The 23,051-nt window shown below is 39.2% G+C and overlaps 1 protein-coding gene across 1 annotated transcript in view; it reads left to right on the top strand.

Annotated features, from left to right (window-relative positions):
* The first annotated feature begins 5,903 nt into the window (after positions 1-5,903).
* Positions 5,904-23,051, top strand: part of LOC149185880 (uncharacterized) — a 29,481-nt gene continuing 12,333 nt past the window's right edge. Inside the window, exons 1-5 of the mRNA XM_089409157.1 lie at positions 5,904-7,080; positions 7,254-7,261; positions 7,491-7,748; positions 9,150-9,737; positions 9,930-10,339. Of these exons, the coding sequence (XP_089265283.1) occupies positions 5,904-7,080; positions 7,254-7,261; positions 7,491-7,748; positions 9,150-9,737; positions 9,930-10,339 (2,441 nt within the window). The remainder of the gene's footprint in view (positions 7,081-7,253; positions 7,262-7,490; positions 7,749-9,149; positions 9,738-9,929; positions 10,340-23,051) is intronic.

Raw genomic sequence — 23,051 nt, 5'->3', positions numbered from 1 at the left:
CTTGTAAAGATAAAAATACGGCCGAGTTTGTTTGCCAAACTAAAGAGTTGCAGAGAGAAAACAGTGTGATGTGGAGCGTATGATGGGGATTTTGCAGAGCAGAGAGGAGAGGAACAAGGACAGAAAAGCTGATGAGATGATAATCCAAAGAAGAAGTTGGAAAATAAAATGGATGGATAGATTTGACCTAGATCAACCATCAAAAAGGCTGTTTTAGGAGAATTGGTTTATATGGGTTTAGTTTCATCAAAGGTGATGGGCACAGGAGGAGGATGTTCCTAGGGTGCTCATAGGCACGATTTTAATGACAACATTTTACAGTTGGGCAGGGGTATTCAGCGCACAACCTGATGACAACTCATTGCAATTGTCTTACAATGCTGTGGAACATACTTCTATCCATTCCCAGTGATAATATCTTACAATTAGGCAGTATATACTTTCATCTAACCATCCAATGACAACATGATAATATCTTATAATAAGGCAGAATATACTTTCATCTAACCATCCAATGACAACATCTTACAGTTGAACAGTGATATTCAGAGTTACAACTCATTTTCTTGATAGCATTTTACAGTTGAACTTGGGTATTCACAATTACATTTCATTCTATTCCATTCTCGTGATAACATCTTCTCGTGATAACATCTTACATTTGGGCAATGAAATTCAAAGTTTCAATTTTTGTGACATCATTTTACAATTATTTTACAGACTAATAGAATGTGTTTCCATCAAATACAAGTGACAAACAACATCCTCTTTGGATTATTCATTTTTCCATCCAAAGTTGAAAGTACTCCAGCTCATCAAATACAAGTGACAAACAACATCCTTTTTGGATGATTCATTTTTCCATCCAAAGTTGAAAGTATTCCAGCTCATTATATTTGGGAAAAAATCATAAATTATGAAAAAAAAGTCGAAATGCTTTATATATTCACATTGTTATTGGCATAAATTCATTCCTATAAGTATATTGATAAATGTAATTAACATACCTAAAATTATATTTTTTCTAATTATTTCGATAATTTTGATAATAATTATATAATGGTATGAAATAAATACTCTGGGAAACCCTACCATCTATCTAGTAGAAACTAATTTCTTGAAATATATGGTTAGATTAATATCAAAATCAATAACATCACTCCTAGTTCCAAAGCTAGTTTGAAAAGAAAAGCTCCAAAATCATAAATAGTGTTAGACCAAGCTTTCCAAAATCATAAATAGTGTTAGACCAAGCTTTCCAACCTAGAATTTGGAGGAGGAGCAATTTAAATAGCAAAAATTAAAATTTTGATGGTTGAAAAAGAAAACATGGATGGATTTATAGAGGTAAGAAATTTAACATTTAAAATTTCATCCATTAATGTAAAAAGAATGAGAATAGGTTAGTATTTTTCATTTCTAACTATAAAATAAAAAAATTGAGAATGACAACATTTTACACTTGGGTAAGGGTATTCAATGCACAATCTATGACAAATTCTTACAATTGGGTGGAACACACTTCCATCAAATCTTAATGACAACATTTTATAATTAGGTAAGGGTATTCAGCCCACAACTTCATGACAACTTCTTACTATTGGGTGGAAAATACTTCCTTCCATTCCTAGTGATAATATTTTACAATTAAGCAAAACATGCTTTTATCTAACCATCCAACCCTAGTGAAAATATAATCTTCATCATAACATCTTACAGCTGGACCGTGGTATTTAGAGCAAGTGTGGTATTCATAGCCACATTCCATTCCATCCTCGTCATAGCATCTTACATTTGGCAATGAAATTCAGAGTATTTAGAGCGAGTGTGGTATTCATAGCCACATTCCATTCCATCCTCCTGATAGCATCTTATATTTGGCAATGAAATTCAAAGTCACAATCTTTATGACAGATAGATAGAATGTGCTTCCATCAAATACTAGTGACAAGCAACATTTTCTTTGGGATGATTCATTTTTCCATCCAAAATTGAACTTACTCTGCTCATTATATTTGAGAAAAAATCATAAATCATTTAAAAAATGAAAACAAGTCAAAATACTTTATACCTTCACATTGTTATTGACATAAATGTATTCCTATAATTATATTAATAAATGTGGTTGATACACCTAAAAATATAATTTTTTCTAATTATTTTAAGTTTTTATAATAATTATATAATTATATTAAGTAAATGTCTTACCAAATATTAAATAAAAGCTATTTCTCTGAATTAAACAATTCCATCCATACCAAAATCAATAACATATTTTCTATTTCCAATACTAATTGTTTGAGAAAAAAAACTCCCAAATGACAGTGTTAGAACAAAGCTTTCAGGTCATAAACAATGTTAGAACAAAGCTTTCCAACCTGGAATTTGGAGGAATAATCTAAATAACAAAAATTAAAGTTTTGATGGTTGAGAAAGTAAACATTGGTGGATTTTATAGTTATAAAAGATTTAACATTTAAAATTCCATCCATTATTATAAAAAAAAAATGGAATAGTATTTTTCATTTTTAACTATAAAATAAAAAATTGAATTAAAAAAATATAATTTACCAACATTTAACATGAAAAATGGCCATGCTACATCAACGAAAGCACTAAGGGAAACGCCAACCAACCAAATATATAACTAAATATTAATGCTTGACCATGAAAGTGGTAATGGTTACATTGACTTGAATTTGACGAACCACCATGGTCAAAACTTAAGAAAAGTAAAAATTGGGAGATAGAACGAAAAGGAGGACGGATGCATTTTTACTTTAACCCTACACTGACCAAACCAAAAGTGTTTTGAAATTTTTACATCTAACCGTTTTTTATTTTTCTTAATTTCTTACTCAAAATGAGCATAAATTCCATCGAAATTATAGATTCTGATTATACGTATTAATTCACCAACTTCTAGAACCCATTGCATCGAGATTATCTAACTTATAAATTCCATATTTAGAAGTTTTATAATAGAAATGAGGGATGGACATTAATGGGAAAGCAGATTGATATTTTATGCATCCTCATTTCATAAATGGATTCCTGGTTCCCGATAGTCCACGGATGAGGTTTAAAGCTTTCCGACCAGGTACAGGGAAGAGAGAAGGTAGAAAAAGTGAATCAATAGATCGAATAGTATGAGGTTGATTAATGTAAAATTATTTGGAAATAATGTTTACAATAGTATATAGGTAGATTTGGTTTGTTGAGAAAGTTTTTGAATATGGATTTTCTATCTTAAAATTTGTTCAAACTTATATGCATTATATATTTGTGATGTATTTTGGTTTCAAAGTACAATATAAAATTTATTTTGTGTGTAATCTTGTGCTATGCTTGTCCGATCCTCAAATTTCTTGATTAGTATCAATGCCCATATGGGTCACTCCTTCAATAAAGGGCATAGGAAAATGGAAGAGGTTTGAAAATTGATCCAATGTACACAGATTAGTATAGAAGTATAGGAGTGTGAGATTATATTAATTTAGTGTGTGAGATTTATATGTGTTTCCCTATCTGTTCTAGTGTAGATCTTGAGTCTAAATCGATAGTTTGTCATTGGCTTCCAAGAACGTTATGGATTCGTCAGGCTGAGAGCTTAGAGGCTAAGTGCTTTGACTAAGGGAAAAAACACAAATTGAAAACGAGCCGCCTCTTCCAATGTGCACAACCTTTCAAGCGCTGAAATTGCAACATGTCGTGGACATTGATGTGCCATCACCATAACTTCGTTGTGATCCCAGTTTGTTGATGTTATATGTGGATCATGTGGTGCACATTTTGATGGACAAGATGGTGTGATCCCTAGCAGTAGGTTAGAGGATGAGTAGGCCATTTCTATTTGTGGAGACTATTGCAAACATTCAATTTTTTCATCATCAGATCCATGGGGTCACGGGGATGTTGAAATAAGGAATTTTTTAGAGGGGGAGTGATGCAGGAGCATCCAGCTCCGAGGAGACAGAAGGTGGTTGACTGTCTCGAAAAGAAAACAAGAACAAGCCGAAGACTACATGTATTGCTGGACAGGTTATTAGACTTGTCGTTTTTGGTTTTTTTTATTATTTGTTTCATTTTCAAGAGGGCCGTTAGAGACCGTAGGATTACAGTTGTGAATTGTTTCAGTTTAGGAAATAATTAGCAGTTAGTTATCATTTTTGTAAAAAAAAATAAAACTGGCTAACAGTTGGACAAATTCTAGTTGAACAGTTCAACCGAAAACAAGAATCAGTTATGGTTTCCAAGTATTAAAAACAAAGTGAAAATAGTTAGAGGGGAGAGAACCTCTGGAACGAAGAAACAAATACAGTCCTCTGTAATAAAGAAAACAAATTATCTACCTTGCCAACTGATGATCCATTGTTAAATTATTTCATACGTTAAGTCCTATGTCCATTTCATATTACTTTCTACTGTGATCAAAATGCATTTGAAACAATAAGACAGCAAGCTGTAACAGGAGTCGAGAAGGGTAAAGTGCTGCTACAGGAAACCATTTCCAGTAAAGAAGGGAGAACCAAATCAACAGTCACCGACGAATGACCAGGTAACAAAATACGATGCCTTCATACCATTTACAAAATAATACAAGTGCTGAAAGCAAATGTGAAACAGTTTAATTTAATTAACCAGTTAACCACCGTCCATTACAAACAAGAGCGCACAAAAGGATTTTCTGAGCAGATAGCGCTCATCTAAAACAAATTTTCTTTCAAGCGAAACCTCTTAAGCTAAATACAACAGAACAGGGCCATACGAGCCACAAAGGACAGGGAGGAGCACAACCCATCTACAACTCAGGTGACCGCAACTAAAAAGGAACAAGAACCAGGAACATCGGAACCCTTCATAAATTAACAACCGAATCATGGTCAGAAAGACCCTACCCGTTGTGTGAGACTTGGCGGGTTTCGAACTGCTCCCTAGAGATTGCAGAGAGCAAACCCTCGACGGCCAGCCACCTTAAACAACCTGCAAACAGAGGTGGATGAGGGTTAGTGCAGAACTGGAACGAGAAAACGAGCTAATCCAGCAAACGAAACAAGCCATAAAATACATTGGTTCATACCTGTAGTTGATAAGGCGACATTGCGAAACCGAACCCGATAAACAGAGCCTGAAGACAAGGAACGAGACTTTAAGAGTCTGAAACAGGCGCGAAAGCAGAGTATGGCATAGAACTAGTGCATACCTCGGAGGCAAGGTCGAACGAACCGAGCCAGAAGCGCGGAACTGGAGGGAACCCTGTCACAGTTACGAGTCAACAGAGCCCAGAAACGAACCCATGCAATAGAAATTGTCCAGAGAAATAGCAAATATACCATAGTACAGGGCAGGAAACTGTTGGTGATGTCGCCCTCATAGAAGCTCAACGCACAGAACAGAGGAAGCCCGGAGGCACCAACGAAGCTCAACGCACAGAACGGAGGAAGCCGGAGGCACCAACATACCTCGGCAGAGCAGAGTTCAACGCACAGAACAGAGGAGGCCCGCAGGCACCAACAAACCTCGACGGAGCAGAGCTAAGAGTCGAGCACAACAAACAAACGAAAGTGACAATAAACGAGGGTAGGGTTTGACAAAAGGCGGGAGCGGCCAGACCGAGAAGACCGACAGGTGGCGTCCCATGACCGGTGAGGAAGGACAACAATCAATACAAGAAGATTGCAAGTGAGCCCAAAAATCCACGGAGGGTTTAATATCATCGCATATTAACATGACAGCTAACCTAACCATAGGTTAATCACCGAAGGGTCGAGAGGGGCCTGTAACCTTGGCACGGTTACCAACTGCGTTCACATTAAGTTCCACACGATTGAAACAAACTACGCCACGTTGGAGGGCTGGGCCATCAAAAGTGGTATCAGAGCAGGTTTGCCGAATAGGAACAAATGGAGGTTGGCAGAAGAGGAAGAGGAAGAGGAAGAGCGGTCCGGAGAATAGCAGAAGAGGGACTCCGTGAGGAGATTCGCATTTTGCGTGAAAGATTGGCAGTAGTAGAAGCTGGGGGAAGGAGAGACCCAACAGATGATAGTGATGAAGATGTGGCAGAACCAGAAGACGAGTTTGAAGGGGTGACACCGGAATTCCGGTTATTAAAGTCAGTTTTGCTGTCCAGTCATAAGCCAAAGCATGAGCTACCCACTTATGATGGAAGTTTGTCTGCAGATGTGTTACTGGATTGGTTGAGTGAAGTAAATAAATATTTTGAGTTTGAGGAAACCAGCGAGGACAAGCAGGTGAAGTTCGCCGCCACAAAGCTGAAAGGACATGCGTCCTTGTGGTGGGACAGCGTTCAGGCGGAAAGGAAAAGGCTACACAAACAGCCTATAAAGAAGTGGACCAGGATGGAAGCAAAACTGAAGGAGAAGTTTCTGCCGAAAGACTATCAGATCATGTTGTATAGGCAGGTACAGAACTTGAAGCAAAGAGGGATGACTGTTAAGGAATTTACAGAAGAGTTCTATAAGTTGAATCTGCGGGCAGGGTATGTGGAAGATACCCCAGAAAAAACAGCCAGATTTGTGAATGGGTTGAGGGGGGAAATACTGGATGAAATCGGTATCCTCTCACCCAGAACTTTGGATGAAGCATACCAGTTTGCACTAAAGGCGGAGGAGAAAATTAACAGGAAACAGAATGCCAGGAGAGGAGGCGGAACTGGCAGGGGGAAAGGTAAGGTTTTTGGCAGAGGCAGAGGTGCAGGTTCCAGTGAAGAAGGCAGCAGTTCTAAGTCTGCAGGCACAGCAGAGAAGGACAATAGCACTAGAGGAGGACGACCGGCTCAGCGAGGGCGAGGAAATGGTCGGGGCAGGGGAACTGTCCAGTGCTATCGTTGCCACAAGTGGGGACACAAGTCGTATGACTGTCCTGAAGGTGAACCGGTAGGTGGAAGAGGAGCTTATGTTGCTCAGCCAGAGGATGCTGAGGCAACACCTCAGGAAGTGGAGAACGCACCAGAGACGGGTGAAGCTTTGGTGTTGAATAAGGTGCTGTTGAAACCAGCAAAAGAAATTGCAGAACCTGACCAGCGAAAGGCTTTGTTCCGAACAGTTTGCAAGTCACAGGGTAAGTGCTGCAAGCTGATCATCGACAGTGGAAGTACTGACAATTTAGTGGCTGTAGAGATGGTGGAGAAACTAGGATTGAAAAAGTTGAAGCACCCCACTCCCTACAAAGTGTCATGGCTGCAGAAAGGACATAAACTGTTAGTTGATGAACAATGTGAGGTGGGGTTTCAGATAGGCAGGTATAAGAATAAAATTATCTGCGATGTTATGCCAATGGATGTCTGTCATATACTGCTAGGACGACCCTGGCAGTTTGACATAAGCGCAGTTCATGACAGGAAAACAAACTGTTATAAGTTTGTCAAAGATGGGATCAAGCACATGCTTGTACCCATCAAAGAGGAGAGTGCAGCTGAAACCAGTGGGGTAAAAGCATTGTTGATGGGCGGAAAAGAATTTATAAAACAGATTGAGGACAGTGATGTAAATTTTGCTGTCATAAGAAGGCCAAAGGCAGTGATACTGCATACACAGATTTCAGATTTGCCCGAGGAAATTCAAAATATGTTGCAGGAATTTGGAGACATCGTGGTGGATGACCTTCCGGATGAACTACCCCCCAGGAGAGGTATTAGTCACTGTATTGACTTTATACCAGGGGCCAGTCTGCCAAATAAAGCAGCTTATCGTATGAGCCCTAAGGACCATGAAGAAATTAGGAAGCAGGTCCAGGAGTTGTTAGACAAAGGATTGATTAGGGAAAGCATGAGCCCCTGTGCAGTACCGACCGTTTTGGCTCCAAAGAAAGGAGGAGAGTGGCGAATGTGCACAGATTCTAGAGCCATTAACAAAATTACTGTTAGGTACAGGTTTCCCTTGCCGAGAATGGACGATATGATGGACTGTTTGAGTGGGGCGGCTTATTTCTCGAAGATTGATTTGAAGAGTGGATATCACCAGATCCGAATTCGGGAAGGAGATGAGTGGAAGACAACTTTCAAGACAAATGAAGGGCTGTATGAGTGGCTGGTGATGCCATTTGGGTTGAGCAACGCTCCCAGTACTTTCATGCGCCTGATGAATGAGGTGCTGAAGGAATTCATTGGGAAGTTCGTAATAGTTTACCTGGATGACATTCTGATTTTTAGTAAAACTAAGGAAGAACATTTCAGGCATGTTCGAAGTGTGTTGAGGAAGCTGCAGCAAAACAAGTTGCTGATCAATCTGAAAAAGTGTACTTTTTTTCAGCGGGAGTTAGTGTACCTGGGTTTTGTAATTGCGGAAAATGAACTGAAGATGGACCCAGAAAAGGTGGCAGCTATAGTTAGCTGGCCTTCTCCAAGAAGTTTATTTGAAGTCCGAAGTTTTCACGGACTAGCAAGTTTTTACAGGAAATTCATCAGGAATTTCAGTGAGACCTGCGCACCTATGTTGGATACGATCAAGAAGGCAAATCAACCTTTTCACTGGACCGAAGCAGCGGAAAATGGTTTTCAGATTTTGAAAAGGAAGATTACCGAAAGGCCGATATTGAGGCTGCCTGACTTCAACAAACTCTTTCAAGTTCGTTGTGATTCCAGTGGTACAGCCATTGGGGCAGTACTTAGTCAGGAGGATAGACCAGTCGCATATTTCAGTGAAAAGCTGAACGAGAGTAGACAGAAATACTCAACCTATGACAAGGAGTTCTACGCAATTATACAAGCGTTAAAGCATTGGAGACATTACCTGTTGGGTAATGAGTTTGTTTTATTTACGGATAATTCTGCATTACAGTACATCATGCAGCAACATAAATTGAACCATAAGCATGCAGCATGGGTTGAGTATCTTCAGAATTTCACGTTTGTACTGAAACATATTAGTGGGCAAGCGAACAAGGTGGCAGATGCGCTGAGTAGGAGGACCCTACTCTTACAGGAAAGTACAATGCAGGTTTTAGGCTTTGAGCACCTGAGGGAACTGTATCAAACAGATGCAGATTTTAAGGAGGCCTATGAGGCCTGCCAAAACCCTCTGTTGAGAAATAGTAGCCCATGGTTGGACTACAATTTACAGGAAGGGTTGTTGTTTAAGGGAGGACAGTTATGTATTCCCAACTGCTCTATGCGAGAGAACATTATTCAGGAAAAACACAGTGGGGGTCTGGCTGGACATTTTGGTATAGACAAGACAATTTCACAGGTAGGGCATTTCTATTTTTGGCCAAAGTTGCAACGGGATGTACAGAGGTACGTAAGTAGGTGCAAGATTTGTCAACTAGCAAAGGGTCACAGTCAGAATACAGGTCTTTATTTACCATTACCCATTCCGAGCAGACCGTGGGACTCCGTCAGCTTGGATTTTGTTCTGGGCTTGCCTAAGACACAGCGGGGTTTCGATTCAGTAATGGTAGTGGTAGATCGATTTTCAAAGATGGCGCACTTTATACCTTGCAAGAAAACCAGTGATGCTACTTATGTAGCACATTTGTTTTTTACCGAGATCGTTCGACTGCATGGTCTCCCAAGGTCCATCATCTCCGACAGGGACGTAAAGTTCACCGGACATTTTTGGCGAACCCTGTGGAAAAAGTTGAACACCCAGTTACAGTTCAGCTCCGCTTACCACCCGCAGACCGATGGACAAACTGAAGTGGTAAACAGGAGTCTGGGGAATTTGCTACGGAGCTTAATAGGTGAAAATTCACGGATGTGGGACAGTGTATTTGCTCAGGCAGAATTCGCATATAACGATTCACCTAATTGCAACACCGGTTATAGTCCCTTCCATATTTTATAGGGCATGCATCCACACGGAGTGCATGAATCACGAGATTTGGGAAAGCTCGAAAAACGAAGTGCTGATGGGGAAGATTTTGCCCAAGCAATGAGCAGCTTACATGAGTAGGTAAAGCTGAAATTACAGGACAACAGTCAAAAGTATAAGCAGCGAGCTGATTCAAAGCGTCGGGAAGTTCAATTCAACGTTGGAGATGAAGTCCTTGCGTATTTACGTAAGGAACGGTTTCCAAAACGGGAGTACAACAAGTTAAAGTATAAAAAGATCGGTCCCTGCAAAATCATTCGCAAGTTTTCTGCAAATGCCTATGAGCTACAGTTGCCACCAGGGATCGGTATTTCTCCCATCTTTAATGTGGCAGATCTGTTCCCCTATGTCGCTGATCCGGAAGACAGTGCAGCAGCAAAGCCACCGCGGGACACCAGTTGTGAGGAAAGTTCATGGATGAGACAGATGCCAATGGCACAACCCCTTGAGATCGAGAGGATCCTTGACACACAGGTAGCTAGGCGCACACGCAGGAAAGAATATCTGCGGTACTTGGTCAAGTGGAAGGACCGTCCGATAGAGGACAGTTCGTGGCTTGACGCAACGCAGATACAGAAAGCAGGCTATTCTGTCGACGACCTCATGGAACGGAGCCATGACTTTTTGCCACCCCGGGAGCCTGATGCAGGAGCATCCAGCTCCGAGGAGACAGAAGGTGGTTGACTGTCTCGAAAAGAAAACAAGAACAAGCCGAAGACTACATGTATTGCTGGACAGGTTATTAGACTTGTCGTTTTTGGTTTTTTTTATTATTTGTTTCATTTTCGAGAGGGCCGTTAGAGACTGTAGGATTACAGTTGTGAATTGTTTCAGTTTAGGAAATAATTAGCAGTTAGTTATCATTTTTGTAAAAAAAAATAAAACTGGCTAACAGTTGGACAAATTCTGGTTGAACAGTTCAACAAAAAACAAGAAGCAATTATGCTTTCCAAGTATTAAAAACAAAGTGAAAATAGTTAGAGGGGAGAGAACCTCCGGAACGAAGAAACAAATACAGTCCTCTGTAATAAAGAAAACAAATTATCTACCTTGCCAACTGATGATCCATTGTTAAATTATTTCATACGTTAAGTCCTATGTCCATTTCATATTACTTTCTACTGTGATCAAAATGCATTTGAAACAATAAGACAGCAAGCTGTAACAGGAGTCGAGAAGGGTAAAGTGCTGCTACAGGAAACCATTTCCAGTAAAGAAGGGAGAACCGAATCAACAGTCACCGACGAATGACCAGGTAACAAAATACGATGCCTTCATACCATTTACAAAATAATACAAGTGCTGAAAGCAAATGTGAAACAATTTAATTTAATTAATCAGTTAACCACCGTCCATAATAAACAAGAGCGCACAAAAGGATTTTCTGAGCAGATAGCGCTCATCTAAAACAAATTTTCTTTCAAGTGAAACCTCTTAAGCTAAATACAACAGAACAGGGCCATATGAGCCACAAAGGACAGGGAGGAGCACAACCCATCTACAACTCAGGTGACCGCAACTAAAAAGGAACAAGAAACAGGAACATCGGAACCCTTCATAAATTAACAACCGAATCATGGTCGGAAAGACCCTACCCGTTGTGTGAGACTTGGCGGGTTTCGAATTGCTCCCTGGAGATTGCAGAGAGCAAACCCTCGACGGCTAGCCACCTTAAACAACCTGCAAATAGAGGTGGATGAGGGTTAGTGCAGAACTGGAACGAGAAAACGAGCTAATCCAGCAAACGAAACAAGCCATAAAATACATTGGTTCATACCTGTAGTTGATAAGGCGACATTGCGAAACCGAACTCGATAAACAGAGCCTGAAGACAAGGAACGAGACTGTAAGAGTCTGAAACAGGCGCGAAAGCAGAGTATGGCATAGAACTAGTGCATACCTCGGAGGCAAGGTCGAACGAACCGAGCCAGAAGCGCGGAACTGGAGGGAACCCTGTCACAGTTACGAGTCAACAAGTTAACAGAGCCGAGAAACGAACCCATGCAACAAAAATTGTCCAGAGAAACAGAAAATATACCATAGTACAGGGCAGGAAACTGTCGGTGTTGTCTCCCTCATAGAAGCTCAACGCACAGAACAGAGGAAGCCCGGAGGCACCAACGAAGCTCAATGCACAGAACGGAGGAAGCCGGAGGCACCAACATACCTCGGCAGAGCAGAGGCACAGAACAGAGGAAGCCCGCAGGCACCAACAAACCTCGACGGAGCAGAGCTAAGAGTCGAGCACAACAAACAAACGAAAGTGACAATAAACGAGGGTAGGGTTTGACAAAAGGCGGGAGTGGCCAGATCGAGAAGTCCGACAGGTGGCGTCCCATGACCGGTGAGGAAGGACAACAATCAATACAAGCAGATTGCAAGTGAGCCCAAAAATCCATGGAGGGTTTAATATCATCGAATATTAACATGACAGCTAACCTAACCATAGGTTAATCACCGAAGGGTCGAGAGGGGCCTGTAACCTTGGCACGGTTACCAACTGTGTTCACATTAAGTTCCACACGATTGAAACCAACTACGCCACGTTGGAGGGCTGGGCCATCAGGGAGGGGTGGCGCGGGGTGAATCAGTAATTAATAAACTCTTTTCCTTTTCTTATTATTCTTTTATTCCCTTCTTATATTCTTTAACTTGTAAGAGCATTCATTCACAAAAACAATGAGCCAACAATATTTCAGACATGCATGTTCAAACAACAATCACATGAGAAACACACATTTGACACATCGTTTTTCATGTGGAAACCGAGAGGGAAAAAACCACCAATTTTTTGTTTGTTTATGATGTAAATTAAGCACCCACTTAATTACATCTGTTTGTTTGTGAACACCCACTCACAACAGGCATCGAACCCCTTTGGTTAGCGAGCACCAACTTGCCAAGAGGCACCAACCTGCCCTCGCCACTGTTCTACTATTTCATACAAATTTCAAACTGAAAACAAAGGCATACAATCATTCAAGTAAAATACCAATAAATGGTTGTTTGTAGATTCAACTTATGCAATCTGCCTTCTATGCTCACTTTTAGCAGATCTCCTCTTGCTACTCACATAAACACTTCCTCTGTGCTCTGCCTTCACTGTCAAGGGATCCTCATTTATTTATCTTCAACACTACCCTTCAAATTCTCCACCCAACACTCTCACTACTCTTTCTTCTCTATTAGATAGAGTCCTCTCAGGTGCTTTAGCCTCTCTGTCATGATGCACTTCACTCACAACACACTCACTCATTTGTTCAACTAGCCCCACTTCTTCATTGTTGGTGATGGTTTTCGTTCCATTGAGGTACTCTACGCAAGGAAATATTTCATGTTTGTCCTTTAGGTGCCCAACTTTACTTAAGCATGGCTCCTCTTGCCTCTCTTGCATCTTCTAGTGGTTTCTTGTCACAGTACCCAAAATAGAGATAGACCTTGCAGTTCTCCATGGTCTAATTGTGTAGAGCTCCCATGCTAAGAAATTAACTCTCAAGTGAGCTGCACACTTCTCCAAGAGTCCCAATCTCATTTATCACTCCATATTTCTTTGACGGATCACAAATATGACCGCTCTGTTCTCATTTAATACAGCCATTCGTGTGGGTGACAAAGTCTACAAGTTATGCCCCTTTCAATCTACCAACTCCTATGTTCTTGCATTTAGTTCCACAGCCGCCGACCCATATGCCTTTAACTCTTTTACTGTATTATCGGAGATACTTCATATCGCAACTTCACAATGGTGCAGTGTTCCGATACTCTTCTTTCGTTGAGCTCCTTAAGCATTTATCCTCCATGGGATTGAGGGTTGTGACCTGCAGCTCAACATTGAGGTGCTAAGGCACTTTTTTCACGTCAGGGGCCATTTTTCCTTTGTTAACTGCTATGCACCCTTGGTTTTCTAAATTCTCATGACCATGTGCCAACCCAATATCGGAAGCCCCCTTTATTTTAACTTTTCCAAACTCCATCTGTTCTAGATTTATGACATCTTCAATCTTTGATATGCAGACCTCCAATATGACATCATCACTCAATGTGGCTTCTCTTTAAAGGTGACACGTATCACCCAGTTTTGGCCCATTAGAATACCCAATAAGGTTAAATATGTTTGCAACGTGTTCTGCCATATTGCCACGTCATGCTGATGTCAGACGCCATTGTAGCTTATCAGAGCCAATCATATGTTTCCATGTGTCCTGTTAGAGGAGAGAGAAGAGGACCCGTTAACCTTTGTTTTTGAACCAAAATCCTTTGTTAATATTCTTTTAGCATTCCTTAGCGCTTATAAAGGCTTATCGACACTTATCGAATATGGCAACTTTTAAAGATTCTTCATTTTAAGAAGTTCTGATATTCTGATCCTCGATATGCCGATGTTATGATGTGCTAAGGCTCAAACCTCCATCATCTTGTTCTTCAACATGCCAATGCGTTGATACGCCGATCTTCGATATCCTAAGTGCCGATATGTTGGAACTCGAACATTCCAAGCTCCGATATCCTAAGTGCCAATATGTTGGAACTCAAACATTCCGATCTCTGATATGCCGATCTTCGATACCTAAGCGACGATATGTTGACCTTTGATATTCCGATCTTTGATATGTCGATATTCCTTCCTACTAAGGCTTCAAATCCCTGAACTTCAACAGACCATATCTTTTGATCCAGGAGTCCACTTTTGGACTTGCACATATGGTTGGAAAGCTTGTTCATAGAAATTTCCAATGGAGAGAGTCCGATGTAGGCTTTGAGCCCATTTATTGCTTACAAAATTATTGCAAAACGTACCACCAAGGTGATCATTTTATGGCTTCTTTAGTAAGGATGCTATTGTGATGATTCTCTACATGAAGCCTGCAACTACCATGAGATTCTTCCTAGGCCATAACTACCAACATCTGCTACAACAAACATCCAAGCTAGTCTAGCTAACATCAATGCCAACATTCATGCACAATACTAGCACAACCACCATCAATTGCCCAACAGAGGATTTTTTTTTTTTTTTGTGTCGACCATTCTTGCACGAGGAGAGAGAGGCAATCCATGAAGACACGAGCCATGAAGTATTTTCCAAATTGATTGAAAGATTGGGATGTTGAAAGGAATTGATCCTTTAGCATGGCTACAGTATGCACAACGATGGTGGGATCTTCTCTTGCTAGTGTAGCGGGTGTTATGGTAAAATATGCAGGGACATTGCCTCTTGAAGAATCTTGTTTATTTTTTGTCCTTCCATTGGCTTCATATATAGTTGTTCAACCCATGTCTCTTTTAAATCATTTCAAAAAATTATTTTTAATCAAGCCCTCTGCTACTTGAACTACCACAAATGCATCATGTTATTATGATCATGATCATATTCAACGAATATTATTTCCTTTAGTCCATTTTCTATATTAAGGATTTAGAGGAAGGCACAACTCTATATCGTTGTTTGACAATATTTCCTTCCTTATTCGATGTTGGAAAGGCAGAGGAGGAAAGACACAAAATTTAACACACACACAATAACACGAGTTGTGAATCTTCTATTGACCACACAAACTTGGTTATTACAATGAACCTAGTGAGAGGCATTTAACCTTTCTCAACTAGCGACTCACTTAAAATAACTTTTGTAGGTTTTAACCCTGTACAGAAATTACCTGCATACGAATTCTTAAGCAAAGAAAATAAACAATGCGAGAGCATAACCCATAAAACACATATGCACAGAGATTTTTCCCTGGATCCCAAAACCTGGACTACTAGCTTGATTTTTCATTATGTTCCTTTCAATGTTACAATACATATTTATACATGCCGAAGCATCCAATACCATGGACCGAAATCCATTGCGTCCAATACCATGGACCGAAAACCATTGCATCCAAAAAACATGTGCGAAAATCATGCACAAAACCATAGGTGGGTCCGCCCAACCTAACATATGGTCCAAAACCAAAATTTTCCAGGGCGCTGCCCCGGACCCCATAAAGTGGGGTTATGGGTGCCCTTCAAACTCCCTATTAACTAAGTGGAAAGAATATAACACAACCCAACAACTTTGACATGAAACAACATAGTAAATTTGAATTTACCCAAAATACGACTTAACTTGAATTGAATCAACTTGATTCCGTTAACTAACTCTCTAAACTAAGACATGATTTGTTAGGTCCCTATAATACTATTGATTCCCCCATTACTATTGTCATTCTAGCCCTTATTGTTATTATTGTGCCCCTATTGTCCCCATATTTTTATTAGTGTACCCCATAGAAACCCACTATTGTTATTGTTGTGCCCTTATGTTATTACTATTATGTCGACTTGATTATATCATGACCCCTTAGACTCCTATATATAGAAGGAAGGTTTAGTCATTTGTATCATCCAAGAATTGTTCATTTGTGTAATGTAAAGGAGGTTTCCCCCTCGAAGAGGCTGAATTCTAAGGTGTTGATCTATCTTTTCTATCTTTTTGTGAGCTGGTTTCATAACATTTGGTATCAGAACTTTGGATTCTAGGGTTTCGCTGCTCCAAAAAGGTCATCGTGGCATTTTCGCTATAAAATTTTTCTGTGATGTTTAAAAATTTAGAACAAAAACCCAGTTGCGCCAAAATCGTTCTGAACTTCACGTTTAAATTTCTGAGCTTGTGTCACTATATTTTCAGAGATATGATCTGAGGAAGTTAGGGTGTTTGCAGAATCCTGAATTACATTCTAAATAGGTGACCTGGGGAAAATCGTCATGACTTTTGTTCTGAGCATTAGATTGAAATTTTGTAAGACATTTCAGAAAGAGGATGGCCTGTAGTTTTCTATATATTAGTTTTAGGTACTAAGGTTGAAATAGTGACACGTGGCACTTCGTACAAGTCACTCTACTGAACTAGTCTATAATCAGGTCACCGTGGGATATTTGGCATATCTCTTCCTTAGAGAATCCAATCTTGATTAGACTTGTGGGGTTAGAAGAGGACTCAAAGGGATACTACAAGATGCGATTTCAGATATTCGAGATTCATAGTTACATAGATAAAACAATTGCAATATCGAGCTCTTACAAAGTGAAAAAGAAGGTGTTTAGTTTGTTTTAAATTTCGCATAATATTGGTTTGAAAAATTAGTTTGAAGGAATTCAAAGGGAATAGTGAAGAATTATTAGCATTAATTGATGGCCCAAAGAAAGAAAATGGAAACACCTGGTAAGCAACTTGAAAGCTCTGGCATGACTCATGAAGAAGAGGAAGAAATTAAACATGATATATCAAAATTACAAGACCAAGTACAATAAATTTCACTCTCACAAAAGGTAAATGAAGCCAAGATGAATGATGTGGAAGCTAATATGAATGGTGTGCAAGTTAAGATGGATGGCATGGAAGCTAAGATGGATGGCATGGAAGCTAATATGAATGACATGGACATAAAGATGAATGGCATGGATGCTAAGATGGAAGAATTGAAGATAAATTTGAATAAGTTGCTACAAGAAATGGTTACTAATGGTGAAAGGGTGGTAAATGAAACTCATGATGAGAACAAAAGAAATGTTAATCATGATTTCATAAACTCTAATGTTGGATTGAAGACCCACCATGTTCCAAAAATCGATATGAGGAAGTTTGATGGCAAGGATCCCAGAACATGGACACTAGAGATGGAGCAATTTTTCGATCTCCATAATGTGAAAAACACACAAAAGGTACGTATTGCAACTTTATATTTGGAACCAAATCAGTTTGTATGGTATCGATGGCTTTTCTCTCGTAAACAAATTGTCACTTGGGCAATTTTTATGGAAGAAATGATAGCACATTATGAGGATACAAAAAGAAACACCTTTTTTAGCCAATTGATAAATCTCAAACAAAAGGGTTCAATGATGGAGCACATTGAGGACTTCCAAAAATTGAACATAAGGGTAAAAGATATTCCAGAGGAGCATAGGATTGATGTGTTCATAGTGAATTTAAAGGATAAATCCAACATGAGGTTCACCTTTGGGAACCTGATTCATTGGAGAAGTCATTCAGGTTAGCAAGAAAAATAGAAAGAAAAATTATGGCAACCAGGAAGCCTACCACTCACAAATATAAAGATGGAAGTGTTGTTGCCCCTAGCCTTCCACAAACTACAAGGCTGACACCACAACAATTGGAAGAAAAAGAGCAAAATGGCTTGTTATAGTTGTGATAGAAAGTACGCTAAAGGTAATAAGTGTGTTGAGAAGAAATTATTCCACATAGATTGTGAAAAGGAGGAAAAAAAGCAACAAGAAATATCAAAAGAAGAGGATATACTCCAGAAACAAACCCTAGATAAAGAAAAAATGAATCCGACAATATCTTGTAATGCATTGGCTGGAATTACAACTCCTCAAACTATCAAGATAGAAGTACATATCAGGAATAAAAAGGTAATAGTGTTTATTGATTTGGGAAGTACCCATAATTTTATTCATTGTAAGATAACCAAGGAATTGAATTGCTTCCTATTTCCAACACTAGAGTGTCAAGTGATGGTTGCAAGTGGAGGAACCATAAATTACTTTGGAAAGTGCCATAATATCAAGCTATCCATGGGAGAATATGTATTGAATAGCCCAATGCTTTCCATTCCAATGGGTGGTACTGATGTTGTACTAGGAGTCCAATGGCTACAATCCTTGTGTACAATAGCTTTTAATTTTCAAGAAATTTTCATGAAATTTTATGCAGAAGGAAAGGAAGTTGAATTAAGGGGTATTGCAGGGAAACCGAGAAATATAATGAGCTCTAACGGTATGACAAAGCTTCTAAAAAAGGAACAAGGAAGCGTAATTGCACAATTATGTTCGCTAGAGGTTCCCACATCGAAATCTTCTATTTCTCGAGATCTCCAAAAAGTCTTGGAAAATCATTCCAAGGTATTTGAGACTCCCAAAGGCCTCCCATCTATCCATGATCATGATCATGCTATTCATTTGATTGCAGGAAGTGTTCCTCCAAACATCAAGCCATATAGATATCCCTATGCTCAAAAGAGTGAAATTAAACGTATGGTTGCAGAAATGCTAGAGGCTAGTATAATTCAACCTAGTGAAAGTTCTTTCTCTGCTCCAGTAGTATTGGTGGACAAGAAGGATGGATCATGGTGCATGTGCCCGGATTATAGGAAGCTCAACAAGCTCACTATTAAAGATAAATTTCCCATTCCTGTCATCGATGAATTATTAGATGAATTGCATGGATAAATTTTCTTCACCAAGTTGGATCTTCATTCAGGATATCATCAAATCAGAATGAAGACTGAAGACATTCCGAAAACAACATTTAGAATTCATGAGGGTCATTATGAATTTTTGGTCATGATTTTTGGCCTTACCAATGCACCTTCTACATTTCAAGGTTTGATGAATTCCGTTGTAAAACCCTTCCTTAGAAAATTTGTGTTAGTATTTTTTGATGATATACTAATCTACAACAAGTCTTGGAAGGATCATGTTCAACATGTTGACAGGGTGCTAAAACTATTGGATGAGAAACAATTATATGCAAAGAGCTCCAAATGTTTATTTGGAGTACAAGAGGTGGAATATCTGGGTCATATTATGTCTCATGAAGGTGTTAAGGTAGACCCTAGCGAAATTAAATCCATTAAGGAATGGAAAATCCCCACATCCATAAAGCATCTGCCATGATTTCTCAGGTTGACAGGGTATTATCGCAAGTTTGTTAAGAATTATGGGAGAATAGCAGCACCTCTAATGACATTATTGAAGAAAGATGCATTTTCATGGACTCTAGAAGCAACAAAGGCCTTCGAACATCTTAAAGAGGCAATGTGCCAAGCACCAGTCTACGCTGGACTTCAAAAAAACCTTTATTGTGGAATGTGATGCTTCAGGAAATGGAATTGTTGTTGTTTTAATGCAAGATGAAAGACCCATTGCTTTCGAAAGTCATCCAATAAAAGGAAAGTATTTACACAAATCTATTTATGAGAAGGAAATGTTGGCAATACTACATGCACCTAAGAAATTGTGACCCTACCTAATGGGAAGACACTTCAAGGTAAAAACAGATCATCATAGCCTTAAATACTTTTTAGAACAAAGATTATCCTCTGAAGAGGAACAAAAATGGGTCACAAAGATGTTGGGTTATGACTTTGAAATCATCTACAAAAAAGGGAAGCAAAATGTTGTGGCAGATGCAATCTCAAGAAAGGATGAGGATATGGAAGCATTGTTGTGTGCCATTTCTATTATCCAACCAGATTGGATAAACAAAGCAAGGGATGAATGGAATACTATGAAGAAGTGTGGGAAATCATTCAAAAATTACAACAAGATCCCAGTACATCTGATACATTTAGCTGGAAAAATGATTCGTTATGGTACAAAGATTGCTTATACCTGTGTAAGGATTCCCAACTCAAACAAAATATTCTTATGGAATTGCACACTTCTCCCTTAGGAGGGCACTCATGATTTTTAAAAACTTACCATAGCATTAAGAGGGATTTTTTTGGGATGGCCTTAAATCAGATATTCAAAAGTTTATGGTGGAATGTTTGGTTTGCCAACAAAATAAAGTTGAAACAATTAAGACCCCAGGTCTATTACAACCTTTACCCATTCCAAACAAACGTTGGGAGGAGGTTTCAATGGATTTTATCACAGGTTTACCCAAGTCTGAAGGAAAGAGTGTCATCATGGTGGTAGTTGAAAGACTTACCAAGTATGAACACTTTTGTGCATTATCACATCCATTTAAAGCCAATACAGTTTCTACTGCATTTATGGAAATAATTCAAAAGCTACATGGAAACCCAAAGATTATTGTAAGCAGTAGAGATCCCATTTTCACTAGAAATGTTTGGACAAAATTATTTTCTTGTGTCAATACTTAGTTAACTCATAGCTGATCTTATCATCCTCAATCTGATGGGAAAACTGAGATAGTAAAAAAATATTTGGAAGGATATCTTCGTTGCTTTGTGTTATCGCTTGGATCTACCTCAGGCTGAAGAAAGGCAGGTATAGGGTAACATGAAATCACGCTTAACCTGGTAGGGCTACTGGTAGCTAGCCTTACCATGTCAGGAGAGGGCTCTCTGCTTGTCAATCTAAAAGAAAATATGGCAAATAAGGCTTGAGATGACTGAAATGAATACTAATTTTAGGCTAGGTATATTTGCTCAAAGGATTTGATTGATTTTAATGGTTGGTTACTGGATCAGATGAAGAAGGCAGCTTTGGGTCTGGGAAATCAACTTAGATTTGCAGAGGTTTCTGTGGGGTGAGGTGGGAAAATGTTTTAGCACTTTGAATTTGATGATATGGTGAGTCTAAATATTGGTGAGGAGTTGGAGAGGGAATGCAAGGTTCATGAGTCCTCTTCAAACAACATAAAAAATTTAAAACTAAATAAAACCCCAAGGCAGAGCACTGAACATCAATGGATTCCACCCTTTAATCTTGATTCATTTAGTTATGCAGAAAAAGAGATATGATGGCACACATAAACATAAGATCAACTATGATTACAGAGAAGAAAACAATGCTAATTCACATTACCACAAGAATCCCACAAAATGTTGCAAAACACTAGTTTGTTTCCTTGCCAAACTGCAGAAGTGATGTACAAGGTAGCTCAATGCATCCACAAGAGTCCAACCTTGACAAATGACTAAGAAAGTACAAGATATAGACATAAAACCACCCATTCTAGCCATCAGGGGTCGAATCCATGAGTCAAGGAGCTATTTCAACAAGATCTAAACTAGGAACTGAAAAATAGGCAGTGGAACAACGTGCCTCTAAAACTATGGAAACTGATTCATTCAGCTCAAAACCACCTAAAACTGATGTATCTACCTCATTAAGTCATTTTTCATCATTTTACATAAAATTACATAAATTTACATCATATTACATCATGAAATTGACCATGAGAGAGAAAAATTCAAACTGGTAGAAAACTAGGCGAAAATTTGAGTTTTTGAGCAAAACTGGCAAAATTTTGCCTGATGCTCAGCGCATTTTCCAAGCTGAGTTTGAAGGCCTTCCCCTTCACCAAATTTGCTCCAAGATGGCTTTTTGGAAAGGTATGTCTGTCTACTTTCTAGGACAAGTGGAATTTTTGGATTTGGTGTCCATTTTCCCCTTCAAAAATTAGTTCTCCCAAGACTGCTTCCTGTGGGTCCAAAAAGTGGCAGAGAGGGCATTTTTGAGGTGTTTTTTGCCCTTTAGGTGACCCATATATCCTCCAAAATTCATGAAATTTTCTGGGTTTCCATATTTTTTCATGAGGAATCCAAAAATGTAACTGGAATTGTGCATCAGAGAAAACTTTCTGCGTTTTGCAATTAAAATTTAGGAAATGACAAAAAGTTCTCCAAAATGCTTCAAAATTGACAAGAGGCAAGCTTATCAATTGCATTGCTGAGCCAAGGAAGTTTTAGCCAAGATTATAAGTTTATATTTCTCCTTTTTGGACTTTAAGGCTCTCCCTAGCTTGAATTTTAGGCTTCTTATTCTTGTCTTGCAGATTTGTTCCGAGCCAAATAGTGATAGGCCATGTGGAGCAACATGTTCTTCTCCTTATTAGCCTTGTCCAGTAGCTTCTCAAGGTGGATATTCACTCTTTCCAACCATGATTCTCGGTCAGCCTCTATTTCTTGCTCTAGTGAAGTCAGCTTGATTTTCCTTCTTTTTGCCAATTGCTGATTTTCCCTTATGGTTTGCAGCTCCATGATTGTTTGTTTGTCCTCCAATTGCTTGTTCTGTTGCTCAAGGTAGTTAATGACCCATTTAGCCCTCTCAAGGTCAAGAGATAAGGCTTGGATCTGAGCTTCTTTCTCCTTGATGATCACATCCTTGAGCTTTGAGCTTTGGGAGCCCAAATCAGTGTCCTCTTCCTCAACCAAAATGAAATCCCTATCTTGGCCTTTAGAAGGCCCTTCATCATGCAATGGTTTCTTTCCTCTATCCTGTACCTGTTCTGCAAAAGAAGAAGGCAAAGCCCCTTTCACCCCAGGTGAAGATAAGATTTGCCTGTTGTCTGGTGAAGAGAATGAGACCTGTTCCACCTCTGGTGGAGATAATACTCGTTTGGCAGCTGCAAAAAGTCTTCTTGTGCCCTTTTCATAAGTTATAAACACAGGAATGTGAGCCTCTTCAGTTCTTCTTTCATGATCTCTTTGTTTTCCGGAAGGTCCACCTTCCTCTTGAGGT

Source organism: Pinus tabuliformis, chromosome 3_1, assembly GCF_031772625.1.
Source record: "Pinus tabuliformis cultivar Carrire ecotype Pingquan chromosome 3_1, CPIR1, whole genome shotgun sequence".
Lineage (NCBI taxonomy): Eukaryota > Viridiplantae > Streptophyta > Pinopsida > Pinales > Pinaceae > Pinus > Pinus tabuliformis.
The sequence above is the reverse complement of the archived record's forward strand: the minus strand, read 5'-3'. Positions and strand labels throughout refer to the sequence as shown.